The sequence below is a fragment of the Narcine bancroftii genome, chromosome 2, assembly GCF_036971445.1.
Source record: "Narcine bancroftii isolate sNarBan1 chromosome 2, sNarBan1.hap1, whole genome shotgun sequence".
Taxonomy (NCBI): Eukaryota; Metazoa; Chordata; class Chondrichthyes; order Torpediniformes; family Narcinidae; genus Narcine; species Narcine bancroftii.
Genome location: NC_091470.1, coordinates 340376131 through 340390981, shown reverse-complemented (window position 1 = coordinate 340390981; position 14851 = coordinate 340376131). Strand labels below are relative to the sequence as shown.

At 42.5% G+C, this 14851-nt stretch overlaps 1 protein-coding gene across 13 annotated transcripts in view; it reads right to left on the bottom strand.

The window, feature by feature from the left end:
- LOC138755725 (DNA topoisomerase 1-like) overlaps nt 1–14851 on the bottom strand; it is a 145966-nt gene that overhangs the window by 11708 nt on the left and 119407 nt on the right. For all 13 annotated transcript variants that reach the window (XM_069922192.1, XM_069922198.1, XM_069922195.1 and 10 more), the window contains 3 exons: nt 14159–14303; nt 10611–10754; nt 6668–6853 (listed from right to left, as the gene is read on the bottom strand). In XM_069922192.1, coding sequence (XP_069778293.1) covers nt 6668–6853; nt 10611–10754; nt 14159–14303 — 475 coding nt within the window. The remainder of the gene's footprint in view (nt 1–6667; nt 6854–10610; nt 10755–14158; nt 14304–14851) is intronic.

Below are 14851 nucleotides of genomic sequence, written 5' to 3'. Positions count from 1 at the left end.
TTCCCACCCTCACTATAAATTGTGTGTGTTCTTTCAATGCTGCTATTATATTCCCATGCTGGTTTTCACATTCCCACGCTCACTATAAATTGTGTGTGTTCTTTCAATGCTGCTATTATATTCCCATGCTGGTTTTCACATTCCCACCCTCACTATAAATTGTGTGTGTTCTTTCAATGCTGCTATTATATTCCCATGCTGGTTTTCACATTCCCACGCTCACTATAAATTGCGTGTGTTCTTTCAATGCTGCTATTATATTCCCATGCTGGTTTTCACATTCCCACCCTCACTATAAATTGTGTGTGTTCTTTCAATGCTGCTATTATATTCCCATGCTGGCTTTCACATTCCCACCCTCACTATAAATTGTGTGTTCTTTCAATGCTGCTATTATATTCCCATGCTGGTTTTCACATTCCCACCCTCACTATAAATTGTGTTTTCTTTCAATGCTGCTATTATATTCCCATGCTGGTTTTCACATTCCCACCCTTACTATAAATTGCTGGCGCATCTTTCCCACACCTGCTATAAATTGTGTGTGTTCTTTCAATGCTGCTATTATATTCCCACACCCGCTATAAATTGCAGGTTCGACTTTCCCACACCTGCTATTAACTTTGCACACACTTTCAATTTGTAAAAATATTCTCGTACAGTGCACACACACATATAATGTACTGGGTGTGCCTGGTTTGTAAAATATGGTAATGGTGGAGTTCAAATATTCTGCCTGGAGATCAGTGGCTAGTTAAGTTCTGCAGAGATTTATTCTTGCTCTTTGTGGTTTTTATAAATGACCTGGATGAAGAGGCAGAAGGGTGGGTCAGTAAGTTTGGCGAGGTTACAAAGGTTTGAGGAATTATGGATGGTGCTGAAGGTTGTTGTAGGTTACAAAAGGATATTGACAGGATGCAAAGTTGGGCAGAAAAGTAACAGATGGAGTTAAATCTGGATAAATGTGATGTGATGCATTTTGGAAGGATGAACCAGACTGCTAAGTACAGGGTTAATAGTTACTTAAGCGTGTGGATAAACAGGGACCTTGGGGTCAAAATCCACACATTTCTCAAGGTCAACATGCAGGTTGATAGGATAGTTAAGGTATATGGAATGTTTGGCTTCATTAATAGGGGGATTGAGTTCAAAAGTCAAGAGATCATGCTGCAACTCAAAACATCTCTGGTGAGTCCACATTTTGAATATTGTGTTCAGTTCTGGTCACCTCATTAAAGGAAATTTGTAGAGATTTACCAGAATGTATTCTGGATTGGAAAATAAGTCTTGAGGCAAGGTTAGCTGAAATGGGACTTTTCTCTTTGGAGCGTAGAGGGTGAGAGGAGACTTAATAGAGGTCTACAAGATTATGAGGGCCATAAATAGGGTGGACAGCCAGCACCTGTTTCTCAGGGTAAGATCAGCAAACTCAGGGCAAGATCAGCAAACTCAGGGCAATTTTTTAAATATATAAATACAGAGATGTAGGTCCCTGGAATGCCTTGATAGTAGCAGAACATTGATCTCTGGCCCAATCTCACTACTGACCCACGAATGCAATACCAGATCCAGCTCCAATAGAGTCATCAAGTTTGAAGTTGACACAACAGTACTTGGCCTTATCAGCAACAATGACGAGTTGCATGAAAGAGAATAGGAGAAAAATCTCATGTTATGGTGTGAGAATAACAAGCCAAGTCTCAATGTGGACAAGGCAAAGGAGATGACTGCAGACTTCAGGTGGACTAGGGTTGACCACCCTCCACTGCACATCAATAACTCTGTAGTGGAGAGAGTAGAGAGCACTAACTTCCCTGAAGTCAACTTTATCCTAGACACACAACCTCACCTCACTTGTCAGGAATGCACAACTGCGATGGCCCTTTCTGAGTAGAATGAGTTGGGCAAAGCTACCAGCCATTATCCTGTCAATTTTCTACTGGAGCTCTATATCAAGAGCGACTTTGCTGTTTGCATCACAGTGTGATACATTGGCTGTAGAGCAATGGATCAGAATTCAATCCACAGGACCATCTGAGCAGCAGAGAGGATCGCTGGGGTCTTCCTCCACCACTCATTTTGCGAATCTACCGGGATCGTTGTCCGAGGAGGGCTCACAAAATCATGAAGGATCACTACAATTCTGTACTCAGCTTCTTCCCAAGGGCTGATTGACTGATGAACTGCTCAATCTCTGAGACTCTGCTACATATTTAAAAATATTTATTTGCATACAAATATTTGCATATATTTACAGTATACAAATAACTTTTAAATATGTATGCTGTCTATATGTTTGTATATTTTTACACCGAGGATCGAAAAACGTTGTTTTATCCAGTTGTACGCGAACTACTCTTTGCAGACGATGCCGCTTTAGTTGCCCATTCAGAGCCAGCTCTTCAGCGCTTGACGTCCTGCTTTGCGGAAACTGCCAAAATGTTTGGCCTGGAAGAAAACTGAGGTCCTCCATCAGCCAGCTCCTCACTATGACTACCAGCCCCCCCACATCTCCATCGGGCACACAAAACTCAAAACGGTCAACCAGTTTACCTATCTCGGCTGCACCATTTCATCAGATGCAAGGATCGACAACGAGATAGACAACAGACTCGCCAAGGCAAATAGCGCCTTTGGAAGACTACACAAAAGAGTCTGGAAAAACAACCAACTGAAAAACCTCACAAAGATTAGCATATACAGAGCTGTTGTCATACCCACACTCCTGTTCGGCTCTGAATCATGGGTCCTTTACCGGCATCACCTATGGCTCCTAGAACGCTTCCACCAGCGTTGTCTCCGTTCCATCCTCAACATTCATTGGAGCGATTTCATCTCCAACATCGAAGTACTCGAGATGGCAGAGGCCGACAGCATCGAATCCATGCTACTGAAGATCCAACTGTGCTGGGTAGGTCACATCACCAGAATGGAGGACCATCGCCTTCCCAAGATCGTGTTATATGGCGAGCTCTCCACTGGCCACCGTGACAGAGGTGCACCAAAGAAGAGGTACAAGGACTGCCTAAAGAAAGCTCTTGGTGCCTGCCACATTGACCACCGCCAGTGGGCTGATAGCGCCTCAAACCGTGCATCTTGGCGCCTCACAGTTCGGCGGGCAGCAACCTCCTTTGAAGAAGACTGTAGAGCCCACCTCACTGTCAAAAGACAAAGGAGGAAAAACCCAACACCCAACCCCAACCAACCAATTTTCCCTTGCAACCGCTGCAACCGTGTCTGCCTGTCCCGCATCGACTTGTCAGCCACAAACGAGCCTGCAGCTGACGTGGACTTTACCCCTCCATAAATCTTCATCCGCGAAGCCAAGCCAAAGAATCCCTTTTGTAATCTTACATCAGATCTCCCTCTTGAAACTCCAGTGTGTATCGTCCCATGAATTTTAATCTCCTTATTGGCCAACTCTCATCTCCATCCTCAACCTAATGTACCTCCTCTGCCTGCGAGACAAGTCTATCCTTTCTCAAATAAAGAGAACAGAATTGCGCATACTATTCCTGGTTCTGCCTCACCAGTATCCTGTACAGTTGAAACTGAACCTTCCTATTTTTAAATTCAGTACTGAAAAGTGGCAAAGCAGCAGGTATGGATGGAATCCCCCCAGAAGTCTGGAAGGCTGGCGGCAAAACTCTGCATGCCAAACTGCATGAGTTTTTCAAGCTTTGTTGGGACCAAGGTAAACTGCCTCAGGATCTTCGTGATGCCACCATCATCACCCTGTACAAAAACAAAGGCGAGAAATCAGACTGCTCAAACTACAGGGGAATCACGTTGCTCTCCATTGCAGGCAAAATCTTCGCTAGGATTCTACTAAATAGAATAATACCTAGTGTCGCCGAGAATATTCTCCCAGAATCACAGTGCGGCTTTCGCGCAAACAGAGGAACTACTGACATGGTCTTTGCCCTCAGACAGCTCCAAGAAAAATGCAGAGAACAAAACAAAGGACTCTACATCACCTTTGTTGACCTCACCAAAGCCTTCGACACCGTGAGCAGGAAAGGGCTTTGGCAAATACTAGAGCGCATCGGATGTCCCCCAAAGTTCCTCAACATGATTATCCAACTGCACGAAAACCAACAAGGTCGGGTCAGATACAGCAATGAGCTCTCTGAACTCTTCTCCATTAACAATGGCGTGAAGCAAGGCTGTGTTCTCGCACCAACCCTCTTTTCAATCTTCTTCAGCATGATGCTGAACCAAGCCATGAAAGACCCCAACAATGAAGACGCTGTTTACATCCGGTACCGCACGGATGGCAGTCTCTTCAATCTGAGGCGCCTGCAAGCTCACACCAAGACACAAGAGAAACTTGTCCGTGAACTACTCTTTGCAGACGATGCCGCTTTAGTTGCCCATTCAGAGCCAGCTCTTCAGCTCTTGACGTCCTGCTTTGCGGAAACTGCCAAAATGTTTGGCCTGGAAGTCAGCCTGAAGAAAACTGAGGTCCTCCATCAGCCAGCTCCCCACCATGATTACCAGCCCCCCCACATCTCCATCGGGCACACAAAACTCAAAACGGTCAACCAGTTTACCTATCTCGGCTGCACCATTTCATCAGATGCAAGGATCGACAATGAGATAGACAACAGACTCGCCAAGGCAAATAGCGCCTTTGGAAGACTACACAAAAGAGTCTGGAAAAACAACCAACTGAAAAACCTCACAAAGATAAGCGTATACAGAGCCGTTGTCATACCCACACTCCTGTTCGGCTCCGAATCATGGGTCCTCTACCGGCACCACCTACGGCTCCTAGAACGCTTCCACCAGCGTTGTCTCCGCTCCATCCTCAACATCCATTGGAGCGCTTACATCCCTAACGTCGAAGTACTCGAGATGGTAGAGGTCGACAGCATCGAGTCCACGCTGCTGAAGATCCAGCTGCGCTGGATGGGTCACGTCTCCAGAATGGAGGACCATCGCCTTCCCAAGATCGTGTTATATGGCGAGCTCTCCACTGGCCACCGTGACAGAGGTGCACCAAAGAAAAGGTACAAGGACTGCCTAAAGAAATCTCTTGGTGCCTGCCACATTGACCACCGCCAGTGGGCTGATATCGCCTCAAACCGTGCATCTTGGCGCCTCACAGTTTGGCGGGCAGCAACCTCCTTTGAAGAAGACCGCAGAGCCTACCTCACTGACAAAAGGCAAAGGAGGAAAAACCCAACACCCAACCCCAACCCACCAATTTTCCCCTGCAACCGCTGCAATCGTGTCTGCCTGTCCCGCATCGGACTTGTCAGCCACAAACGAGCCTGCAGCTGACGTGGACTTTTTACCCCCTCCATAAATCTTCGTCCGCGAAGCCAAGCCAAAGAACTGTAATAAAGGCCTTAGTGTGATTAATCCTAAAGTGTTGGGATATTCTGAGATCAAGAAAGATGTGGTACCAGGTCGGTTAAAGAGCATTAAAGGTATTACCTATAAATTAAATCAATTTTAACTAAATTGAAATCAGATGTCATCTCCGGCAACTATTTTTAAAATCTAATTAAGTATTAGAAACTTCAAGCCAATTACTCTAAGATTGTGTACCTCTTGAAGCTAGTATCTCTATATATCTTTTGTATCTCTACCATACAGTAAATGGTCTGTTATTCATCATAATGAAAATCTTACTACGAAGCTGCGCAAAATGCTTATCCGTTCTATCAACGAATTAATACATAAAGTAACAGCAACAGAGTTTGATTTTTTTGCATTAAAGAGATACAAATTTTGGATATCACAGCTCACACTTTGGAAGATGACACTTTGAAATTAGGATATATTTGAAGAAAGAAAGTGTCATCCATATAGAGAAAATTAAAATGTTGGATTGCACTTGCGCTTAACAATTGCAGGTTCAACGTGCTGAATAGTTTAGTTCTGCTCCTAGGTTTTATGGTCTTTAAGCAAATTCACAATCTAGACTCAGCATCTAGTAGGACCCCAGTATTTTAGTAGACATTTAGAGAATATCCTGAATGACTTCCTTATTATGAAAAAAAATCCAGTAGCATCACTGAGAATTCAAGTGACTTTTGACTATAGTGTTTCTCAAGCGCTCAATAACCTGGACAGTGATAGAGCTAGAAGATTTACTACTTCACAGGTTTGATCCTGGTTCTTCCATGTCTAGAATCCAAAAGATGTGTTCGTTGGCAAGTTAATTGGTTATTAGTTGTGTATTATGCATAGATGAGTGGAAGGGCTCATGCCTGAAATATTGGTAATATATCTTTACCTCCTTTGGATGATGTGAGACCAGCTGAGTTCCTCCAGCATCTCTGTGTTTTTAGCAGAGTTTTGGGGTCGGTGACTTTCATGTTATTAACATCAGTACAGACAAATTATGGAAGATGGAAATAGAAAACTATTCCCATTTTTAGTGACAGAAGCAATTGGGAGATTTCAACTATTTATCTTTAATAGCTCAAACATCAAGGCCATTTTAGCAATCTTATCATAGACACTCAATTTAGCTCAATGTGGATTATTGCTACACTCACAAGTGATTCACTGAAAGAATTTGTAGTGATTTTAACAATTATATTTTTGGTTCTAAATAGCCATTAATTAAACAATTAAGTTAATTGCATTAAGACAGGCAGTTGTCAGTTCTTTGTACTGTATTTCTATTCTTTACCGATATTGCAATCTATACCTGCTTTTCCACTGGAACCTTATTGTAGTATCGGATAGAATCTTTTCCAAGGAAGTCAAACTCTACCACACACTTCAGTCCATCACTGTCATCATGCAAGTTAATATGTTCGACACGGAGAGAACAGCAACCAACTGTGTCAGCAGTCTCTCCTTCCTCCTTTTCATTCCCAGCTCTCAAAGCTAACTGTAGAGGCAGAGGGGAAAAAAAAAGTCAAAAAATATATTTACTGAAATCTCTATTACAATTTCAAGGAACATCCAATATTTTTCCACTATTCCAATGGCACAAATGTGACATTTCTGATTAAAATGAATTTCACACCAAAACTCATCACCTCTCTCTCTCCTCTCATCAATCTTTTCCGAGGTTTTCCAGAATAACTTGGCCAAAAGTATTATTAGGTTCTAGGAATAGCCACGTGCAAGTTTAACAGGACCATACAATTTATTTCAGAGTTCAATTACCATATATTTCGGCGTGTAAGTCAAGACGTGAAACCCTAAAAAATTTCTCAAAAAGGGGAGGGCCGACTTATACGCCAGATATACTTTCAAGACCTTAAATTCACCAAAAAAAAACTGATTGACATCGTTTCAGCGTACAAGTTGATGCTGGAAGCACCTCCTCACTGTCGGCACCACCGCTTTCCGACACCTTCCCACTGCTGGGCGCTGCCGTAACCACTCCTACGTGGGACCCTGAGGTCACCATCACCGCTCCTGCCTGGTAGTCGAAGGCTCCTGCTCTGTGGGCCGTCACTGCTGCTACCTGGTAGGTTGAGTTTTTTTAAAACTTACTTAAATTACAGTTTTGTTACTTGCGATTGAAGTGTTTTAAATTTTTTGGGTTGTTCCTGGGAGGCCCGGACAGCCCGAAAAATTGGGGTTGACTTATATGCCGGATATATCACAAAACTATTAAAATGAGGCTAAAAAAGGGGGTCAACTTATCTGCTGGTCGACTTGTATGCCGAAATATACAGTATATTGTACTTGGGTCTCAATTGCTATTTTCAGCCATTTAAATTTTCTGCCTATCAAAAGGATAAAATAGAACAATACAGGTCAGAACTATGTCATCATGTGTCTTCTGCCGAGCATGCCCAAATTAAATTTGAACACTGATGCTTGCATATGATCCTCTGACATTATCTCCTGCACATTCATGTCTTTCTAGAAACCTCCTAAATGTTACCATCATTTATGCTTCTGCCATTTTTCCTGGCCACCTGTTCCTGGAAATGACCATTTTCCTGCATTTCTCTTTTAACTCCTCAACCCTAATCCTATGCCTTCTGGTATGTGACTATTTGGGGGAAAAAAAAGTTTATCTTATCAATGCATCTCATAATTTTATAATCTTACATCCTGTCTCCAGTTTCACCAGTAAACAACCCAAGTTTGCCCAACCTCTCCCCATAATTCATGCCCTCTAATGCATGAAACATAGTCTTAAATACCTCATCTCATTAAGGACATCTACAAGATAGGTTGTCTCAAGAAAGCAGCCTCCATCATCAAGAACCCTCACCACTTAGGCCATGCTCTCTTCTCACTGCTACTGTCAGGAAGTAGGCACAGGAGCCTGAAGACGAACACCCAATGATACAAAAACAACATTCCCCTTCGTCATCAGATTTTTTTTCTTTTTGAACCAATTTATTTATTTAGAAATATGTTTTATATCACTTTTTCCACCTATATAATGCTGCCGCAAAACAAATTTTATGACATTCATAACAATAAGTTCTGATTCATCTGTATTCATCAAGAAAGATATAGAATATAACTAATTCACAAAGAAGAGATTCATAGCCTTCCCAAGATCGTATTCTATGGCGAGCTCTCCACTGGTCACCGTGACAGAGGTGCACCAAAGAAGAGGTACAAGGACTGCCTAAAGAAATCTCTTGGTGCCTGCCACGTTGACCACCGCCAATGGGCTGATCTCGCCTCAAACCGTGCATCTTGGCGCCTCACAGTTTGGCGGGCAGCAACCTCCTTTGAAGAAGACCGCAGAGCCCACATCACTGACAAAAGACAAAGGAGGAAAAACCCAACCAACCAATTTTCCCCTGCAACCGCTGCAACTGTGTCTGCCTGTCCTGCATCGGACTTGTCAGCCACAAACGAGCCTGCAGCTGACGTGGACATTTACCCCCTCCATAAATCTTCATCCGCGAAGCCAAGACAAAGATTAAGCAGGTGGAGATATCAGCTGCCTTGGAAAGACAAGGGTGGATAAATCTTAATGCTGATGAGATGTATCCTAGGATGGTATGGGAAACAAGGGAGGAGATAGCTGGAGTCCTACTTGTCTGAGAGTACAGCAGAATACGGATCAGGAGGAAATTTGGGCAGATTATTGGTAGATAGAATTTAATCCCAAGTGATAAAATATATAATAAAAAAACAAAAGACAAGCAATAGATCAGGCAGTTAGAATTCTCTTTCACTGTTTTGGGAGCGTAACCATAAAGTGAGAGGTAGGAGTTTTAAAGGAGATCTGCCAAGAAAGTTTTTAAAAAATCAAAGTTGTTTGACATCTAAAATGTATTGCCAGGGGTAGTGGTGCATTCAGATGCCATTTCTACATTTAAAAGCCATTTGGACAGGCATTTAAAGAGAGATGGCATAAAAGGGATACAAATTGAATCCAGCGAAGTGGAATTTGGGTAAATGGGCAAAAAGGCTGCCATGGACACTTCCAACACCCATTTTTTGTGCTGTGTGACTTTATGACAGGGCAAATAGAATAATAATACCATTGCTTGCTTGGGATAGCAACAAAAAAAATTGCATTTGAAAACATACTAAACTTTAACCAATTTTTGATTTGACCTCAGAAATGCACACAATTCTGGTCATTAATCTTCGATTTAAAGAGCAGAGATAATTTTCAAAGAATGAGATGTTTAAATCACATGAAGAGTTAGACTTGTTTCCTGTAGAACAGTGCTTATGGTAAAATCAAAATGGGGAAATATTTCCTCCAGGATGTCATCAATAATTTATAGATTTAATACAATAGAACAAAGAATTTCAGAAAGATGATCAGGGAGGGGTGGGGGGAGAGGGGTGGGGGGGAGAGGGGTGGGGGGGAGAGGGGTGGGGGAGAGAGGGGTGGGGGAGAGAGGGGTGGGGGAGAGGGGTGGGGGGAGAGGGGTGGGGGGAGAGGGGTGGGGGAGAGGGGTGGGGGAGAGGGGTGGGGGGAGAGGGGTGGGGGAGAGGGGTGGGGGAGAGGGGTGGGGGAGAGGGGTGGGGGGGAGAGGGGTGGGGGGAGAGGGGTGGGGGGGAGAGGGGTGGGGGAGAGGGGTGGGGGAGAGGGGTGGGGGGAGAGGGGTGGGGGGAGAGGGGTGGGGGGGAGAGGGGTGGGGGGAGAGGGGAGGCATCATGGTAACAACAGTGAAGGAAGAGGATTCAACAATAATTTTGATACTGACTGGATCCCTAAAAAGTTCCTTTTATGTAAAGGAAGAAAGCCTCATGTTAACTGTCTTATCAATATCCAAATTCATACAATTAGACTTGGCAAAGAGAAATTTGGGAATGCTTTTTCTTACTCTCAATACTATCTGAGCCCCAAACTCAACATACTAAATCCCCGAGATCCACTCAAATCTTTACAGTTCAAGAAAGAAAATCTTCACGACGGAAGTCCAATTCCTAATATCAGCCTGACAAAGCTCCTATACATACACCACAATTCTTTTACAAGTTTTCTGAAATATGCAACAAGAAAATTAAATTTGACATCAACCACAACCTCTCCTTATGTGCAGAATTTCTTCAGCATCCTAAAAAGAACCAATATTTGCCCTAGCTATATCTGCAATTTTAACATTCATTCATGATACATCCAAAGGTTAAAAAAGTAAAATGTTATCATGCATAGAGCTCAATGATCTTCAATATATAAACTATAAACACAAAAAATATACTTTATCAATGAAATAAAGAGCCACTCCTCGCTGACGTGCTTTCATCTCCTTTGATTTCCAATCTGCACGATATTGAGTTTGGATTGCATCAATTCTGTCCTTCAGACGCCGGGCAACTTCATACTTCTGCCAATCCTTCTCAGCCTGTTGGTTTCAATAGAAAAAAAAAATGGGATTTACATTAATCAGTTACTTACTGGAGATGAAAGTTTTCTCTTGAGTTCAAGATCTCTAGAATTTAGTTGTGTTCCATGGTTATTGCCAACCTATTGAACTGAAATAATCTAGCAGTATATATGCTATTCCATCTTGCAATGATTAGTCAATTCATTTCATTGTTAACACTGCCCTCAAATACATTTAAGAATGAGGACTTTTATTGATGGCTGATGTGGAAGTGGGCAACATACTTCCAGAAATTCTCAGGTTTGTTTCTCGCCAATATCAAGGAGGTCGATAGTCTATAATCAGCACTCCTGAACTAAAGAGACAAGAGTAATTTAAAGAAATATCATCCTTAGACCTGTTGCACCTTTCAGCCCAATAGATGACACTACTGAATGCCCATGTGAAGTGAATATCATCTTTGAGCATGACTTCAAGAGAAACTAGTTGATTAGAACTGCCTTAAATTTTTCTCTGACCCTTCTAAACACTCTCAAAGTTGGTTCACCAGAAAAGTTAAGAATGAGAGGGAAAACTTAGTGGGGGTAGGGGGGGGGGGGGGCCCTCAGGGAAGGAAGTACAGCTTCAAGCAGTTAACCATATCAATGACTGTACAGAATGACATGAATAACTTTTTCTGCACTGCATGGTTTCCATTTTAAGGGAATAGGTGACAGTTCAGCATGTTCTACTGAAAGGTTGATATTAGTAAACACTGAACACAAGAATTATTTGCATCATATACTCACAACAGAAGAATGCCAACAATACCAATATAGGTCACAAGAGTCGATTTTTACAACACAGTCGACAAATCCATTAAAGTGCCAGTAATTTTCTGTTCCCCAAAGAAAATGGCTGATAATGAGTTCCTCTTATTTTGAAGCCAAGGAAGGCTTGGAAATACAGTCAGAATTGATGTATTAAAAAAGTATAGGGTTGTGAAATTATTAATATTGCTTAAGACAGCCTGAGAAGTAAATGATGTTATCTTTAAAACAATTTAGGTGGCTTCCTCAACGTAAGAAACATAAAAATTAAAATGGCTGAACCAAGCAATGGTTTCATGTTTCTGAGTAGTTTAAACTTTAGATGACTGTTCTACTGGAGATGGATTCTGCACAGCTATGAAATAATTAATCAACAATGTCCTGTTTTCAATTGAAAGTGGGTGGCACAGTGCTCACAATCCGGGTGTGAATGAAGTGTTGTCTGTAGTTTCTACCAATGACCCACATTGGGTTTTTTTTGAGCGCTCAGGTTTCCCTCCCATTCTCTAACACCTATGATTTGGTAGGTTAATTGGGTTTCATAGGCCAGAATAGTCTTCTATGATGCTGTAGCATCAAAAGTGATTTTTAAAGTAAAAACTGAATGACATTTGGGTTGGGGCTATTCTTACATTTATACACTATTTTTAGTGCATTAAAAAAAAGGTGCTTCTGCACGATTCAAAATTGATCAAGAATTTTATTTTTTTTCCCTCGAAAGGAATGTGTGGCACTTAAACAGCAACAGGTGGAAGTTTTTTAAAATTTATTTACAATTTTTTTCTTTTTTTTTCTTTGGCTTGGCTTCGCGGACGAAGATTTATGGAGGGGGTAAAAAAGTCCACGTCAGCTGCAGGCTCGTTTGTGGCTGACCAGTCCGATGCGGGACAGGCAGACACGATTGCAGCGGTTGCAAGGGAAAATTGGTTGGTTGGGGTTGGGTGTTGGGTTTTTCCTCCTTTGCCTTTTGTCAGTGAGGTGGGCTCTGCGGTCTTCTTCAAAGGAGGCTGCTGCCCGCCAAACTGTGAGGCGCCAAGATGCACGGTTTGAGGCGTTATCAGCCCACTGGCGGTGGTCAATGTGGCAGGCACCAAGAGATTTCTTTAGGCAGTCCTTGTACCTTTTCTTTGGTGCACCTCTGTCACGGTGGCCAGTGGAGAGCTCGCCATATAATACGATCTTGGGAAGGCGATGGTCCTCCATTCTGGAGACGTGACCCATCCAGCGCAGCTGGATCTTCAGCAGCGTGGACTCGATGCTGTCGACCTCTGCCATCTCGAGTACCTCGACGTTAGGGGTGTGAGCGCTCCAATGGATGTTGAGGATGGAGCGGAGACAACGCTGGTGGAAGCGTTCTAGGAGCCGTAGGTGGTGCCGGTAGAGGACCCATGATTCGGAGCCGAACAGGAGTGTGGGTATGACAACGGCTCTGTATACGCTTATCTTTGTGAGGTTTTTCAGTTGGTTGTTTTTCCAGACTCTTTTGTGTAGTCTTCCAAAGGCGCTATTTGCCTTGGCGAGTCTGTTGTCTATCTCATTGTCGATCCTTGCATCTGATGAAATGGTGCAGCCGAGATAGGTAAACTGGTTGACCGTTTTGAGTTTTGTGTGCCCGATGGAGATGTGGGGGGGCTGGTAGTCATGGTGGGGAGCTGGCTGATGGAGGACCTCAGTTTTCTTCAGGCTGACTTCCAGGCCAAATATTTTGGCAGTTTCCGCAAAGCAGGACGTCAAGCGCTGAAGAGCTGGCTCTGAATGGGCAACTAAAGCGGCATCATCTGCAAAGAGTAGTTCACGGACAAGTTTCTCTTGTGTCTTGGTGTGAGCTTGCAGGCGCCTCAGATTGAAGAGACTGCCATCCGTGCGGTACCGGATGTAAACAGCGTCTTCATTGTTGGGGTCTTTCATGGCTTGGTTCAGCATCATGCTGAAGAAGATTGAAAAGAGGGTTGGTGCGAGAACACAGCCTTGCTTCACGCCATTGTTAATGGAGAAGGGTTCAGAGAGCTCATTGCTGTATCTGACCCGACCTTGTTGGTTTTCGTGCAGTTGGATAATCATGTTGAGGAACTTTGGGGGACATCCGATGCGCTCTAGTATTTGCCAAAGCCCTTTCCTGCTCACGGTGTCGAAGGCTTTACAATATAGGACAAGCAGATGACGGTCATTTAAATCTGTACCACCAAATTGTACCCAAATGAAGCGATGACCCCATACATTTTGACGGATTGTAGGAAAATGGAGTACCCAGGGGCACCCCATGCAGACATGGGAAGAACACAAATCCTTAGAGAGCAAGGGACTTGAACTTAAGTTGTTGGCGCTGCAATAACATCATGCTAACTGCTATGCAAGGAGTACAAGAAATATGAGTATACCTCCCATTACTAATGGTGTTTAAGGCATTTCACAAGTATCAAGAAAGCAATCGTGATCCCTAATGACTGCAAATTATGTATGTGGAATGTTCTTTTTGTACATCAATTGACTATGTTACAAAAACCTAAAGTCTGCACAGTCAGTTCAGGAAGAAAAAAAAATCTGTGGTCTGGAGAAAAAAAAATTAAAATCGGGGTAGTGGAATAAGTCTTTAAAATGACATGAAATCCATACCTTAAGTTTGGAACTTGGGTTTAGCATGACATATTTATTGAGTCCTTGGACATTTTCTACCCATGATGCCAGCCAGGTGACTTTATTATCAAAACGCACCTCCTTCCAATAATGACCTTTTGGAGGTTCTGGGATCTTTGAATCCCTAGATATAATCAGTTTAATTTAGAAAGTGAAGTCAACAAACAGACAATACATCTTAGCAGCATAGTCTTACAAGTTTTACTACATAGGCATGAATGATCAACAAATTATGGCAATGTAGATTTATATACTTATTTTGAGACTTGAAAATCTCATTGAACAATGTATTTACTGTGAAATTTGGCCCCATTCCTTTAAAAATCAAAGCAATTTCACTTTTCAAAGATAATATACTAAAATGCCAATTCTATAACATAAACTGATTTGCCTATTGGAAACAAGCTAGTGAAATCATCATTAAACAATTAAAGATCCAAGTTAGTTCATTTTCTTGTGTGTTGAGCACCCAACTTTCAAAAGCTTGTGTTTACTTCAAAGTTGCAAAATAAATTGATGAAATTCACAACTACTTGCACAACACACTAGCAGTCTATTGTATTTAAAGTTTAATACCTTACATCTAACAGAAAAACTTTAGACTACTGGGCAACAGTATGCCTGCCCTTCTTGTGTTTCCGAGATCTGGAGTATTTACAAATGGCATTCAAA